At 40.2% G+C, this 17115-nt stretch overlaps 1 protein-coding gene across 3 annotated transcripts in view; it reads left to right on the forward strand.

Moving 5' to 3' along the window:
• Positions 1-17115, forward strand: part of LOC139277581 (disks large-associated protein 4-like) — a 487044-nt gene that overhangs the window by 457400 nt on the left and 12529 nt on the right. For 2 of the 3 annotated variants that reach the window (XM_070896249.1, XM_070896250.1), the window contains exons 9-11: positions 7026-7396; positions 10468-10559; positions 16003-16421. In XM_070896249.1, the coding sequence (XP_070752350.1) occupies positions 7026-7396; positions 10468-10559; positions 16003-16421 (882 nt within the window). Of the gene's footprint in view, positions 1-2403; positions 2458-7025; positions 7397-10467; positions 10560-16002; positions 16422-17115 lie in introns of all 3 variants that reach the window. The other variant, XM_070896251.1, reaches the window with a different exon arrangement.

Genomic DNA, 17115 nt, shown 5'->3' on the forward strand with positions numbered 1-17115 from the left:
TCGGAGTCGGGAGATCTTACTGCAATTGTACAGGGCCTTGGTGAAGCCTCACCTGGAATATTGTGTTCAGTTTTGGTCTCCTAATCTGAGGAAGGACGTTCTTGCTATTGAGGGAGTGCAGCGAAGGTTCACCAGACTGATTCCCGGGATGGCAGGACTGACATATGAGGAGAGATTGGATCGGCTGGGCCTGTATTCACTGGAATTTAGAAGGATGAGAGGGGATCTCATAGAAACATATAAAATTCTGATGGGACTGGACAGGTTAGATGCGGGAAGAATGTTCCCGATGTTGGGGAAGTCCAGAACCAGGGGTCATGGTCTAAGGATAAGGGGTAAGCCAGTTAGGACTGAGATGAGGAGAAACTTCTTCACTCAGAGTTGTTAACCTGTGGAATTCCCTACCGCAGAGAGTTGTTGATGCCAGTTCATTGGATATATTTAAGAGGGAGTTAGATATGGCCCTTACAGCTGAAGGGATCAAAGGGTATGGAGAGAAAGCAGGAAAGGGATACTGAGAATGATCAGCCATGATCTTATTGAATGGTGGTGCAGGCTCAAAGGGCCGAATGGCCTACTCCTGCACCTATTTTCTGTGTTTCTATACCAAATCATGTACGGAAAGCTAAATAAAGAGATGGAAAGAAAGATGGAATTAAGAAAGAGATAAAGGAGACAAAACATTTTTTTAAAGAAATGTAAAATATTTTTACATCTCCAACAATTAAAATCTGAAGGAATGAGACTCCACACTTTTAAAAGTAAATGTTCAGTGCCAGAGAGGTGGTTTGGCAGTAATTAGGACTTATCACCAATGTTCGAGCCGCACAGCTGTCTGACGCTTTCACATAGGCCATTTGCCAGTTACTCAGTGGAAAAACTGTTGAAGCATGTGCGGAAGTTTGAAGGAGCTGTGCACCCAAAAAAAGAGGGAATATTGCCTATCGTAGCATTAAAAATTCACTTACCCTTGAATGGGCAAGCCCTAACCCTTTCTGGCGTGTTTAGTGGGTAAATACCACTAATTCACGCCCTTCCATGCAGAGCCTCTCGGTGAGATATTGTTAGTGAAGCTTCTGGAGAAGCAGGGAAACTCAAGACAGCAAATTCATGATTTCCCCGTTTAACTACATGTACGGACACCAGAAGTTGCTGTCCGAGTTACTCAATACCAGAGAGCACTGATAACTTCACCGTTATTTCTGCTGTAAAATCCGGACCATTATGTGCCATAATCTTGGAATGTACTTTTTAAAAAAAACTTATCTGTAATAATGTCAAGGGTCAATTTGTAAGCTGAATCCAATTTTAACGTTCACTTTAAAATTCAAAGTGAGGGCTGATCTGCTTGGATTTCTTTATTTTTGCCTGGTTTCTCCCTAAATCTCCTCAGCTGCAAGTGGTTGACTCCTTGCTGGCATATGATTGAGAGAGCTTGATGCTGTTCAGAACCTCAACAAAGTCACTATAATTCGAATGTGAGCCTTGTTGGTGGATTTTGGCACTTTGTTGTGGGTGGGGGGGCTTGTGGGAAGCACAGCTGAGCCTGTTCCTGACCTCACTTGACATCTGCGCCCATGCCCTTCCAGCAGGAGTTGCTGGATAGCCATCAGGAGAAGAAACAATAACTGATTTTTCCCTCCTTGGCCTAGCGTGCTGAGCCTAATTGTACCATCCCTGTGATACCCCAGCTGTGATCAGCTGATGGAGTATAAACTGGAGATTGAACCTGGAACCTTCCTCATCACTGGCTCAATAACTAGATCAACTTGCTAAATCATTGGTCACATTGTTTAGGTCTTTATTTTTTTTAAGTGTTAATCCAAGTGCTTTTTGGTCATTGGTATTCTGTTTTTTTGGGGGACTTTTTTTCCAACGATAAACAGGAAGGACAGATGTGCAGACTACTACAGAAGTTGAAAAGAATAAGCCAAGACCAGGTAAATCAGGAGTTTGTAATTATGATAAATGTGGGTTTTAAAAGCCTGAAGATTTGATATGAAGGAAGACTGAGAAACGTTGAGGATTGTTGGGATTGGAGCTGACTCCAGCTACTGCTTCTCATGCCCAATGCAAAGGTCCACTTCCACATGTAAACGTATGCTTCTTTTGAATTGAAATGTGACCTTATCTAAGTTAGATGAGGATAGATTTGTTTATCCCTCTTTACTGTAATAAGCCCAGACTTTGTGTTTGGAATCTGTAATGCCACAAAGAGTGTGCTGCGATCGAGACCGATGTGAAGGGATATCCATCTGCCTGTGAAGCTGACTCCATAAGTAGCTGTAGAGAACTTGATCCAGTGACGATTTCTCGTACCAGGCCATGGGATACTGGTATGCGTTTCCAAATTATTCCCATCCCTGGAAATAGCTGCCTAAAAAATTTTCGTTTTATACACAGATAAAAACCCGACCACAAACTTTGTGCTGAAGAGGAACTATTCTGAGTCTCCTGGTAAGATATACTGTGTTTGTGATGTACGGTGTAATACGTACGGGAACTTCAGAACCAACTTATTCTTGGCTGCAGGAATGCAGCAGGTGCATCGTCTGATAATTAGGCTTTTGAACGTGAAGATTATGTTGCTTTTTGAACAAAAAACTCAAGTTCCCTTGTCCATCTTACTTAACTGTCTCTTTGATTTCTTCCAATTTATGCTGTCTGTCGTCTTTATTTCATTCTCTGTCCTTGCTGATCTTGTATTTTGTTCACTGATGCCCTGTTTACACTGGAGGCTTTATTCCAGTGCAAACCGTGCCAAAATGTTTCCAGTGTGAAATGGCTGTACCAACACAGCTGTGGTGTAGCACTTAATATGCAACCAGAATGCTGGCAGTGTCGATGTTGTTTCACTGCAACACTGGAATACCTGTCCAATTGACCCAGGATGTCACTTGGAAATGTGCATTTGCATCATGATACAGGCGCATAATGCAAATATTATTTTCTAGGCTACGCTGTGCTTGTGCATGCAACCTGTACTGTGCGTTGCGCTGCTAATGATGTGATGTTAAGGAAATAGTTCTGCTTTTTGCCTGGAGAAAATTGGTACAATTGAATTAATTACAGCTTCAGTAACGAGCAAACTGTTCTGCAGTGAGTCGATCCTAACTGATTTGATAGTATTGCATTTGGTGTATTTTTGGACACAGTTTAGTATATAGAGTTGTCTATCTGGCACTATTTTCAATGTACTGTGTGGTAAACTGAATAAGTGCTCTGGGAACTGAGCACAGTTTAAGTGCTGTTCAAGCAGAAATATAAAGATCATCATTTTAATGTTTCCCACCCAGTGTCTGAAAAGGTGGCATTTCCATTGGGAGAAAAGATTTTTCTGGAGTGTCTGGCTGGGGAAAATGTTAAAACTGTAGTCTGTCTATTGCATCTGTGTGCAAGTACACTAGTTTACTGCAAGTTTGTTTATGAAATGTACGTATCATAACATTATACATGTGTGTAAGTTGACTCCAGTTTTAGTAAGTGTTTCAATGGCAGTCAAGGACATCCAAGTATGTGTACTTCCTGTATCCGCAATAACCGGCATACTGAAGATCTGCTAAATGTTTTCTAAAACTGCTGGTTTTCACATTGGGATCATTGGTATGTGTTTAGTAAAATGCAATTCAGTGTTGCACATGCACTGTACAACATCATGTGTTGGTTTTTAATTTTATATTAACTGAATTTTATGGTTGAGTTGCATTTTTACTTTTATCATTTAATATCTTATTCCAATAGCTTGCTTTGTGTTTTTTTTGGAAAACAAATGTTTGTTCAGCATGTATTTCATTTTCAAACTGATGCTGTTCTCAGTGTTTCTGGTTGTACTGTCGGTCAGAAATTCAAAATGAAATCACTGTTGCCCTTCTTGTCACCATCCAATTTAAGCCCAGAGAAGTTCTTGCTTGAAGATGACAAACTTGCTGATACAGAATAAAGTGCAGATGGTTCAAGAATTGTTGATATGTGAATGTGTAAATACTTAACAGTGCAGTTAAATGTGTACTTACACTTAACTGTATGTAGTGGCTGCTTATTGTTGTCCTGGCCAGCAGTTAATACAATTAAGTGGGAGTTAGCCTCCATACCGCAGTCACCTTTGCATTGAGCATTACTACTTAGGCCATTCTGGATTATGGCCACTGAATTAAGAACAGCAGCAGGCCTCCCCAAGCGTCTATTCCGTCATTCAATTAGATCATGGCTGCTCTGTATCTCAACTCCTATTCTCCCCAGCCCTGCCCCGGCAATGATCTCAATTCCTTGATCACCATACCTAATAAAAAATCTGTCCATCTCTGTCTTGAAAATTTCAATTAACACAGCAGCTGCAGTTTTTTGGTGGGAGAGAATGTCAGATTTCAACTACCCATTGTGTAACAAAAGTGCTTCCTGATTTCACTACTGAATGGCCTGGCTTTAATTTTACAATTATACCCTTATTCTGGATTTCTCCACCAGAAGAAATAGTTTCTCTATATCTACCCTATTGTCATTTATCGATCAATAGAATGGACAGGACTCCAGAGTGTTCATTTCACTCTGAAATCCCAACATATCTTGCTTTAATCTTTTTATTCACCTGTTTGATGATGGGTGGTTGCCCAGAGCAGCTGAGTGAGGTTGAGTAGTTTTGGGTGGATTCAGTTCAGTTGATTTTGTCAGGCCGTGCTGTCCCCGGGCCTTCAGCTGTTGTGGAAGCAGCTTCTACAGTGACCCAGAAAGAAGGCAGCTGATTCCATGACCATAATTCTCTGGGTAAACTCTTGGCTTTCTGGGGAGAGTGACTGACGTGGAGGAGTTGCAAAAAGCTTGCACCCAAGCTGTGCAATGAGGAAGCATGGCAGTATCTTGCTACGTATCCCAGGAAATGACACCAGGTGCTCTTGCTGTTCATGTAGATTTAAAAACTACACTGGAACTGGCACTTGGTCCTTCGTTCCATGAAAGTGTTTGAATAGAGCACTTCAAAAAACTACTTCGATTTACAGCATTGCACATTATATTTGTGGACATACATGTAAATGCACCATATGCACTTATTTTCTGTTGGCTAAGATCTTTGATGAAGCGGTCGCTTATTAATTGTTCAGCCAATCCCTTGGATAATGATTATAGAGCAGTTCCACTATTAATTATACTGTTACTTTTCTGTTCGGCCTAATCAGCCATATGTAAAGCAAAACAAAGATCTTGCACTGATCCACTTGGACCACTCCCATAACTGTAATATGCCTTAAATTTGGTGGTGACCTTATTTCAGTGACCAGTTTCTGTTGGTGATTAAATAAATTTAATTGATGTCTTTGTGGTGATTTGCAGCTATACAATAACTGGTTTAGCTCCTTGGTTTACAGTACGTGAGATATCTCACCTGACACTTTCAACAGGATTATTTTCCCATCCTGCACATACCGTGTTGATTTACATCTAGAATATAAAGAGAGCATTCTAAAATTAAGCACTCCTTCACCCTGAGGGCTGCAGATAGTATTTATGAATTTGCATCAAGGTCACATGCCTAATATTGATACTGGCTTGTATGTGAGTTAATACGGTAAATGCATTTTTTAAATAAAATGAAACCAGTATGATAAAACCTGTCTTAAGTATAACAACTGCCAAGCAGATGAAGTGATTTCTATTGGAAGTTTCATTCATGCTCACTTATATAACTCACACACATCATGTTGAGGTGGTTAATACTTTGTCCACGGGTTTTACTGTACTTGAAGGCTGATAGTCAAGATTATTTTGAATCCACAACAATTTCATTTATTCTGGAGAACCAAGTTTTAGCTTTGGAATTGTAGGAACAGGAGGAGGCCATTTAGTCCCTTGAGCCTGTTCTGCCATTCAATTGGATCATGGCTGATCTAAACCTCAACTCCATTTATCCACATTTTCTCCATATGCCTAACAAAAACCTAGTGATTTCAGTCTTTAAAATTTAAATTGACCCAGCATCCACAGCCTATTGGAGAGAATTCCAGATTTCCACTACACTTTGTGTGGAAAAAGTGCTCCCTAATTTTACTCCTAAATGGCCAAGCTCTAATTTTAATATTATTCACCCTTGTTCTGGATTCCCCACCAGCGAAAATAGTTTCTCTGTATCTATCCTATCAAAACCCTTTATTATTTTAAATACCTCAATTAGATCACCTTCAGCCTTCTAAACTTAAGGGAATAGAAGCCAAGTTTATGCAACCTGTCCTTAGAATTTAAGCCCTTTAGCCCTGGTTTTATTCTGAATCTGCATCGTACCCCTCCAAGGCCAATACATGTTTCCTGAGGTTTGGTGCCTAAAACTAAACACAGTACTCCAGATGGTGCCTGACCAAATCTCTACACAACTGAAGCAGCACTTTCTCACTTTTGAATTCCATCCTCTTGAGACAAAGCCCAAACTGCATTAGCCTTTTGGATTATGTTTGTACCTGCACACTAGCTATTGGTGATTTGTGCACATGGATGCCCAAATCCCTTTGCTCCTCCACAGCTTTTAGTTTCTTCCCATTAAGAAAATATTTGTCTCCAAAGTGGGTGACCACCTGCTCTTGCCCATATTGAACTCCACCTTCCAGTCTTTTGCCAACTCTTAATTTGTCTGTCGCTTTCTAACTTCCTGCTCCCATCTACACAACTTAGCGTGCCTCCGAACTTGGTGTCATCTGCAAACTTGGATATACAACTCTCATCCAAGTCCATATACATGATGAAAAGCTGAGTCTCCAGGATATATCGCTAGGGAACACCACTTGTCACATCCCGCCAATCAAAGAATGTTTTCTTTCTGTTTTTGACCTCCCAAATAATTACCAACCCATGTCACAAGGTTACTTCCAATTCTGTGCACATTGTTCTAATGTAATTTAAAATATGCCAACACATCAAAATTTAGAAATGAATCAGCGAACATGGAATTCTCCAGAAGGAAAAATGACTTTTGTAGTGGTACGCTTCGATTATAAAATTTTATTTTAAATTTTCTTTGTTTTTCCCTCTTTTTCACCCTCCAGTGTCATCGTGTATAACCACTTATAAGAAGACTCCTCCACCAGTTCCACCGCGAACCACATCTAAACCATTTATTTCAGTTACAGTCCAGAGCAGCACAGAGTCGGCACAAGACACATACCTCGACAATCAGGACCACAAGAGTGATCTAAACAGTCAGTCTGGTCTCAGTAATTCTTCGGACAGCTTGGATAGTGCAAGAGCTCTGAACACTACGAAAACGGGAAGCGTCAGTGCTCCAGTTCGTGAACAGTTAGACAACCAACACCAACACCGAAATGCTACAGTGACACCTGAGAAGGGACCACTCGTTACGGAGGAGCCAAAGGTGGAATCTCCCCCAAAGAGAAAGCTTTCTTCTATAGGGATACAGGTAATTTCTGCCAGATATTTTGCAGGGTAAAAGTGCGGTACAGGATATTTTTCAGTAAATTTGGATTTGTGCAGCTAACAAAACAATTTAAGATGCTGGCTCTTAATATTTTGTTTAGATTCTACTGGATGTATGTAGCTTCTGCATACCTGTTGCTGTACTTGTCTGCAAAAAATATCTGACATTACAACCTCTTAAACACTGATTTCTGTACTATTATATTTCCTGTGCTAAAGATGTTGGGTAGCCGCAGAAGGGGAAATGTGACGACATTTGATAAACTGCATGAATTTGGGGGCGTGTTGTCTTTTCTGTTCTTTTTATACTCCACTTTCCATAACTAGTATTTTGTTAGATATTAATATTTCTGTGATGCCCTTTGTGGCCGTGGGCAAGTTAACTAATCTTTGAGGTAAGTTATTGTGTAGGGGGTGACTTTCGAATGGCTTAACATGCACATCCTGGTTCATGGGCTTACATAGTCTGAGGTGCTTCCTTCCTGTCTGGGTGCACATAGCACTAGAACTGCTGCCTTTTTACCAGTGTCTATTACTGTTACACATTTCATTTTGCTCATCCCTTAAAGATTTGGATTTTCGAGGGGTTTACGACCGAGTTTTCGCCACGATTTGACCCTCTGCGGCGAAAACCCGGTTACAAAGCCTGGGTGGGATCCTCGGTTAGCTGTTTGCGGCGGCGATGGGAAGTTCCACCAGGGAGAGCTGTGCGGGACATGTAACGACACGGATTGCATTACCATCCGAGTTTCGGCCCTTCCCGACCCATACACCGCCAGAACAGTGACAGGTAAAACCTGTCGGTGCAGTGCTGCCAGCAGCGGTAAGTTTGAAAACCTGCAAAAAAGGTAAGTTAAAGTTATTTTTTTATTATTTATTTATTTATTTATGTATGTATTTATTGCAGCGATTAGACGGTTAATGTTTTTGGAATTTTTTCCCCCCTCCCAAGGCGCGCCTCTCAGCGCTCCCGGCCCTGCACTAAAGTTGGCAAAACTCTCGTCTTGCGCCGCAAATGATTGTGCAGTGCCTCCCTTTGCGATGGAACCCAAAGGCCGAAAGTTCGGCTTAAAATCGGTAGTGCAGCGAAAACGGTAATTTTCATGTATTGCTACTGTTTTCGCCCAAAACCTGAAAATCAAGCCATGGGTCTTGATGTTGCCAGTTCAAAGATTTGACTGCAATGTTAAAACTTTGATAGATTATGTGAAAAACCTGTTAAGCTATTACATTTTGGGTTCTGATTGTTGTTGATATTGGTGAGCACAGAATATAAAAGGGAGCGCAGTGTTTTCAGCTGTGGCATCAAACCGGTATTGACACTACTCCCTGTTGATCAACAGTTCTACCTTTTTGGAATGTTGCTAACCAGTTTGGATTTAAGTTAACTAGGTGATGCTCTGTTTTTTTTTAAAAAGAGTGCAGTAATGCTACTTTTTCATCAGTACAAAATGCTTTTAGATGTGCATTGATGTAAAAATGACAGTATAAATCAGTGGAATTACAAGCACTTTAAAGTGCTACAGTGACTATCGATAGAAAGCTGTGTCCTAGTAAGACTGAGTTTATATAAGGACGTATAACCCCAGCCTGACTCACAACTTGACATAATTACTCTTTGACTTGTATTCTTGGCTTGTTCTGCACCAGGAATCCTGTTCCCTGGTGCTCTTTTGGATCAGAACATAGTACTAATACTAATCCATATCAACATCTCTGTTTCCCTGTGGTTTTAGAAATTTGTATTGTGTCCCAATTTTATTCTAAGAACCAATTTTGTTGCCTTATAGGATTATCAGATTTCTACATGTTTCTGTAATTTGATGACTTAGCATGTTATTTCTATTGATGCATATTAATGCTTTCTGCAAAGACAATGTTGCTTTCCTTTGGGTAGCTAACACTGCACAGGGGTCCTGGTGAGTGTGTGATTTTTTTTTTTTGCAGGGTTTCCTGTACACATTAGATAAACACTTCATTAACTTCCTTGGACTTGTACTCTTATCTTTTAAGCCTACTTGTATTTGCCATTGTTTTGTTTGCCATTCATAAAATATGACCCTTTTCAGTGTTTAGTTATTCAATGTACCACAATGTATTTCTTGCTGTACTTTAAAGAATAAAAGGTATATCAAATCTTACTATCTTTAGCACTCCTGTTTTAACTTGCATTCTTCCTTCTTTATTTGTCTTCTACAACATCACCCAAATGAAGGAAACACGGGCCATTGTTTAACATCTTTCATCTTTAGGGAAGCCAAGCAGTCTATATGACCTCTCAATTCTTCCCCCCCCGCTCCCAAATCTTTGCCTGTGGTCTGTATTGACTTCATTATGGTTATTTCAAAAGAACTTTTCTGTCGGCAACAATTGTACTGTTGCTTTACACCAGGCAAAAGTTCTTCAGCTTGGTGTTCATTTTTTTATCCAACAATTAAATATGTCCAGCTTTGATCAATTCTTATTTGTTCCCTACATTCTGGCTTTCCAATTCTAGGCCTCCAATAAGTAAGTGTGGGAATGTGTTTTCTTTTGCGTGCAATCTCTTTTTAAGGTACACATTGAAGCAACACCAACTCGATCACTTTCATATTACTCTTGGTCAGCATTGTTTGCAGTTGATAACTGCATTTTAAAGTTTGCAAATCCTACCATTCTAACAGGACATACCCACCCCCCAAAAAATTACAACTACATGTATGAAATGCAAACAAATGTTAAAACCAAGAAATATGTATCCTTCTCAATTGTTGGTACATTAATTCAGGCTGGAAATTCGGCAACATTTCTTGCCAGTTTCATCGATACTGACCAGTGCTAGTAATTGTGTATAGCTAGCTTATATACCAGTTTCGCACTTTTCCTGAGGGGACCATTACATTCATTTTCCATTATAAGATTTTTAGGTGGTTTTCTTTATGACCAATTTTACTGTAGTTCATTTTAAACCAAGTTACATTGTCTTAATATTTAGATCACAATTGCACGACAAAATGGAATTGACAAATGCCAAATTTTTTTGTCACTGACTTGTAGAGATTTCTTTCCTTTTAGGTTGACTGTTCCCAGAACTTAATTAAGGAGCAAGATTCTCAACTTATCAACAAGTTCCAGTCTATTGGAATACAAGTGGAAGACGAGTGGCGGTGAGTGAAATTAGTTCAGCCAATTGAATAATTTAATGTATTTTAAAAACGTAACCAATTCTGCTCACTCCATCCCATTTGCTGATTGATCTACTGATCCCTGGGCTCTGGAAACTGCCTGGAAATATTCCATGTTGGCTTTCTTTTGAGTAAGCATTTTGCTGTCTGATTTTTCCCTTTTGATTTCTGGTATTGTGAACTCGCTTTTGTAGGGGTTTCCATTGTAAAATGGTTATTTTAGGATTGAAATAAAAAGGTCCCAATAGTAAATATTCACTATCTTGTTCCATAACCCAGTAAATTGATAAATATTAAATAGATATTTTCAAAAAGTTCAATGGTGTTATTGATGTGGGCAGTGGGTTGCTGAAAGTGTGCCATGCCATGAAATGAGACGTTTCTGAGGCAACAAACAGACTCTGAAAATTGCAGGGTGATTACCTGAGCCTTTCTCACTCCCCTTCTAGTTTCAGCTAGTTTCCAAGTGGTATTGGCAAAAGTTAGAAAATATAAAGACACACAAAATTGGGAGGGATAAATTAAATGGCCAACAGGAGGTCTAACTTTTAAATTGTCCGTCTTATTTAATCGTCGTTTTTAAAACTTATGACTGCATTTTCCCACGATAATTTCTAGCAATCTGAAGAGGACACCAGCAGTGCTGAAATTCACCACATGACCTGTAGATCAGAAAGGTCTTAATTCAGTCACTTCTGAGTTATTTCATCTTCATCGGGATGATGGGCTACTGATGCAACCGATGTCAAGCAATCTGAAGAATGGGAAGGATAATAATTGGCCGGTGTATCCATTGAGTTTAGAGAGCTAGGAGAGAGATTAAAAAGCAAGACCTCAAAGGTAGTAATCTCCGGATTACTCCCAGTGCCACGAGCTGGTGAGTACAGAAATAGGAAGATAGAGCAGATGAATACGTGGCTGGAGAGATGGTGCAGTCGGGGGAGGGCTTTTGATTCCTGAGACATTCTGGGAGAGATGGGACCTGTACAACCTGGACGGGTTGCACCCCAAAACTAGCTCGGCAGGGGGATGGGAACCTGAGAGTTGATTCAGTAGGGAGGGGAGAAAAGCGGAAATTAGAAAGCAAAAATAAAATGAGTTTGAAGGAGAGAGGAAACGAGCAGGAAAAAAGGGTAAAATAACAAATTTAAAGGCACTTTGTCTAAATGCATGGAGCATTTGTAACAAAATAGATGGAGTTGATGGCACAAATTGAGATACATGGGTATGATCTGATACCCGTTAGAGACGTGGTTGCAAGGTGACCAAGACTGGGAATTAAATATTCAGGGCTACTTGACAATCCGGAAGGACAGACAGAAAGGAAAAGGAGGTGGGGTAGCTCTATTGATAAAAGATGGAATCACTGCAATAGTGAGAAATGATATATGTTGAAAGGATCAGGATGTTGAAACAGTTTGGGTGGAGATGAATATAATAAGGGGAAAAAGTCACTGGTGGGCGTAGTGTATGGGCCCCCTAACAGTAACAACTCTGTTGGTCGGAGCATAAACTAGGAAATAGTGGGGCCTTGTGCAAAGGGAACAGCAATAATCATGGGTGATTTTAACCTCCATATTGATTGGACAAATCAAATTGGTCAGGGTAGCCTTGAGGAAGAGTTCATAGAGTGCGTAAGGGATGGGTTCCTTGAGCAGTATGCAACGGAATCAACCAGGGAGCAGGCTATCCTAGATCTGGACCTGTGTAATGAGATAGGATTAATAAACAACCTTCAATAAAGGATCCCCTTGGAATGAGTGATCATAGCATGATTGAGTTTCAAATTCAGATGGAGGGTAAGAAAATTTGATCTCTAACTTAAGCTTAAATAAAGGAGATTATGAAGATATGAGGGCAGAGTTGGCTAAAGTGGACTGAAAACATATTGAAGTGTGGGGTGATTGATGAACAGTAGTGTACATTTAAAGAGATATTTCACAACTCAAGAAAAATATATTCCAGTAAGGAGAAAAAGATGCAAGAGAAAAGAAGCGATCCATGGCTAACTAAAGAAATAAAGGACGGTATCCGATTTTAAAAACAAGGGCATACAAAGTGGCCAAAACTAGTGGGAGGACAGAAGATTGGGAAGTTTTTAAAAGCCAGCAAAGAATGACTAAAAAAAAATGATTAAGAAATGGAAGATAGAATATGAAAGTAAACTAGCACAAAATATATAAACATATAGTAAGAGTTTCGATAGGTATATAAAAAGAAAGAGTGGCTAAAGTAAATGTTGGTCCCTTGGAGGACGAGACTGGGGAATTAGTAATGGGGAACATGGAGATGGCAGAAACTCACAAAATACTTGTTTAATCAGTATCCCAACAGTGGATAGTCAAGGGGTTATAGGGGGGGTGGAACTTAACACAATCACAATCACTAAGGAGGTGGTGCTCAGTCAGATAATGGGACTAAAGGCAGATAAATCCCCTGGACCTGATGGCTTGCATCCTTGGGTCTTAAGAGAAGTAGCGGCAGGGATTGTGGATGCATTGGTTGTCATTTACCAAAATTCCCTGGATTCTGGGGAGGTCCCAGCAGATTGGAAAACTGCAAATGTAACGCCCCTATTCAAAAAAGGAGGCAGACAAAAAGCAGGAAACTATCGACTAGTTAGCCTAACATCTGTGGTTGGGAAAATGTTGGAATCCATTATTAAACAAGCAGTAACAGGACATTTGGAAAAGCAATATTTGGTCAGGCAAAGTCAGCATGGATTTATGAAGGGGAAGTCATGTTTGACAAATTTGCTGGAATTCTTTGAGGATGTAACAAACAGGGTGGATAAAGGGGAACCAGTGCATGTGGTGTATTTGGATTTCCAGAAGGCATTTGACAAGGTGCCATACAAGATAAAAATTCACGGGGTTGGGGGTAATATATTAGTATGATAGAAGATTGGCTGACAAACAGAAAACAGAGTCGGGATAAATGGTTCATTCTCTGGTTGGCAATCAGCAACGAGTGGTGTGCTGCAGGGATCAGTGCTGGAATCCCAACTATTTACAATCTATATTAACGACTTGGAAGAGGGGACTGAGTGTAACGTAGCCAAGTTTGCTGACGATACAAAGATGGGAGGAAGGGTAAGTATGAGGAGGACACAGGCTGCAGGAGGACATAAGCAGGCTGAGTGAGTGGGCAAGAATTTGGTAGATGGAGTATAATGTTGGAAAGTGTGAGGTCATGCACTTTGGCAGAAAAAAAATCAAAGAGCAAGTTATTATTTAAATGGAGAAAGATTGCCAAGTGCTGCAGTACAGTGGGACCTGGGGGTACTTGTGCATGAAACACAAAATGATAGTACGCAGGTACAGCAAGTGATCAGGAAGGCCAATGGAATCTTGGCCTTTATTGCAAAGGGGATATATAAAAGCAGGGCAGTTTTGTTATAGCTGTACAGGGTATTGGTGAGGCCACACCTGGAATACTGCGTGCAGTTTTGGTTTCCATATTTATGAAAGGATATACTTGCTGTGGAGGCAGTTCAGAGAAGGTTCACTAGGTTGATCCTGGGGATGAGTGGGTTGACTTATGAGGAAAGGTTGAGTAGGTTGGGCCTCTACTCATTGGAATTCAGAAGAATGAGAGGTGATCTTATAGAAACTTATATTATGAGGGGGCTTGACAAGGTGGATGCAGAGAGGATGTTTCCACTGGTGGGGGAGACTAGAACTAGAGGGCATGATCTTGGAATAAGGGGCCGCCCATTTAGAACTGAGCTGAGGAGAAATTTCTTCTGAGGGTTGTGAATCTGTGGAATTTGCTGCCTCAGAGAGCTGTGGAAGCTGGGACATTGAATAAATTTAAGACAGAAATAGACAGTTTCTTAAACGATAAGGGGTTATGGGGAGCAGATGGGGAAGTGGAGCTGAGTCATGATCAGCCATGATATTGAATGGCGGAGCAGGCTCGAGGGGCCTTAAAGCCTACTCCTGCTCCTATTTATGTTCTTGTGGTGTTATCTCAATTTAGTAAGCATTGTTCGAAGTATGCACCTGTTTGGTGTTGTGTGCTCACAATGACAACAACAACTTGTATGTATATAGCACCTTTAACGTAGTGAAGCGTCCCAAGGCGCTTTACAAGAGTGCTGCTATACTGAACCACACAAAAATTGATACTGAACCACACAAGGAGAAATTAGGGCAGGTAACTAAGCTTGGTCAAAGAAGTAGGTTTTAAGGAGCGTCTTAAAGGGGAAAAGAGAGGCGGAGAGGTTTAGGCAGGGAATTCCAGAGAGGGCTTAGGCAACAGAAGGCACGGCCACCAGTGGTTGAGCGATTATAATCAGGGATGCTCAAGGGCAAAATTAGAGGAGCGCAGACATCTTGGATACTCACTAACACTAAGTGATGTGGCTATTTTGGTGAGGAACTTTTATATGGATGCCACCTGTGGAACTGTATCTTACCATGATAGTCTAATTCCACCTTTTGTTTAGCTTTCACATAGAAATAGGATATCGTCATCTCACCTTTGAAGAGGTGTGTGGAAGAATTATTTTTTCTGAAACGGCTTTATATGCCATTTAAGTTTTTCTTAAATTTCCCTTGGGTTGATGTACATCGAGCTTTTACCAAAAATAATCCCCACCAAGATAAAAGTATTTGATATAATACAAAACCTTGGATATGTCCATAACTAAACAAAAACAGCAAATGGATTGTAGAGTGCATCTCCATGTGTTCCTGTCTGGCAAGGCATTAACTCATTAACTTTCAAAAAGCATTATTGTCTTGGCCTGACAGCTTGGCACAGTACATGCTTTCTTAGCTTAAAGCTGGCTTGAAGATTACGTTCTTTAGAGTTCCATTGCCAACTTCTGTGCTCCAATTTATATGTGGAGGCTGAATGAATATTTTAAACTTTTACTTTTGCTTTTCCTGTTAAACTGTGTCAATGTTGTCTCATTTGCTCAAAACAAAGTCTACAGTTCAAAATGAGCCCAATGTTCAGTGGAGTGGGAGGTCACATGATCAAATGACCGCGTTGAGAGTAAAAATACTAACCCGGTCAGGATATAGTCTCAAAGTGGCATCCCTCTCCAATGAGATAATGACAATAGCCTGTTTGAGTGTGAAAGTTGAAGTTTTTTTTGCAAGAATGGGGGAGATGTTACCTCTACTGTGCATGGTGGCTATATTCTCAAATGTTTCAAGCAGTGCTTATTGTCCTTATTTTAAAGAAAAAATTAATGCAAACTTTTTGTTTATAGTGCGACAGAATCTGTGCATCATTTCTATTGCAGTGATAATCAGGTTAAAATGTTTCAGTATATCTTTACTGGACAATGTTTCATGGAGGTTGTATTCCTTTTTAAAGCATTTGCTTGTAAATCAGCTTGCATTGCATTTGTAGTTAGCTCACTTAAAAGGAGTAGCTAAATAATTCTAAACATTCTTATTACTTAAAACAGCTTAAGCCGCTCCAGCAGCATGACATCAAAACAAGAAACTGACTCTGATACACAGGAATGTAGCAATTCTACTGCTGAATCCCAGGACAAAAGCAGTCAGCTTTTAGATTCAACTCCGCATAACAATGCCTCAAACCCGGAACCTGGTGTACGGCAGCATGCAAAAAGCTCCCAGACGAAAAATAAAGCTTTTGCTTATGGAGATAACTTAGACCCAGCCCTAGATCCATCCTCTTTACCACCACCGGAACCATGGTTAGAATCTACTAACAACCTTCCTGTTGAACCAGTACATGCTACTTCATGTCGTCGGGATGGCTACTGGTTCTTGAAACTGTTGCAAGCAGAAAAAGAAAGAATGGAAGGATGGTGTCGTCAAATGGAGAAAGAAACCAAAGAAAATAATCTATCTGAAGAAGGTACGTTGATAGGAAAATAATACTTCCCCATCATTATTAGAATTCACGTTATGGTTTGTTGTAAGTTTAAATAAAAGTGGATGTATGTGTGTGTGTGTATATATATATATATTTATATATTATATAATATATTGGTACCAGCAAGCGGAAAAGAGCTGGCATGGAAGTGATACTGGGTATGACAGAATGGATTCCGTTCCTAACCCAGGGTGTTTTTTTTTTTAAAGAGCACATAAAATCATGTCTTTTAAAAGGATATCCAGTTGCCATGTTTAACAACTTAATCAACCAAGGAGCACCTCAGAATTAAGATTTATGGCGTCCTTCCAAGCTGCTTCCATTATTTTTTGTTTAAACTGGACCTCTGACTCGGAGTCTGGGGGAGGGACATGAGACTTGGACAGTGAGGCCATACCTATGCATTTAACTTTATATAGTTCCATTAAATTGCTGGCCCATCTTTCCCTCAAACTATTTCCTATCTGGTGAGCCACCATGCCCAATTATATTTTATGGCAGAGTCGAACATAAAGTATACCCCTGCGCACCCACCCCCACACACAAAATGTCAATATTGGGCATTAGTTGAGGATTCGGTTGTGATGCTCCCTGCAAGCCAAAAGTCTGATGACACTGACAGGGTTTGGACATGAAAAGTAGACACTTGAGTACCAATTTAAAACCGAGTTGGGAA

Source organism: Pristiophorus japonicus, chromosome 12 (assembly GCF_044704955.1).
Source record: "Pristiophorus japonicus isolate sPriJap1 chromosome 12, sPriJap1.hap1, whole genome shotgun sequence".
In the NCBI taxonomy this organism is placed as follows: domain Eukaryota; kingdom Metazoa; phylum Chordata; class Chondrichthyes; family Pristiophoridae; genus Pristiophorus; species Pristiophorus japonicus.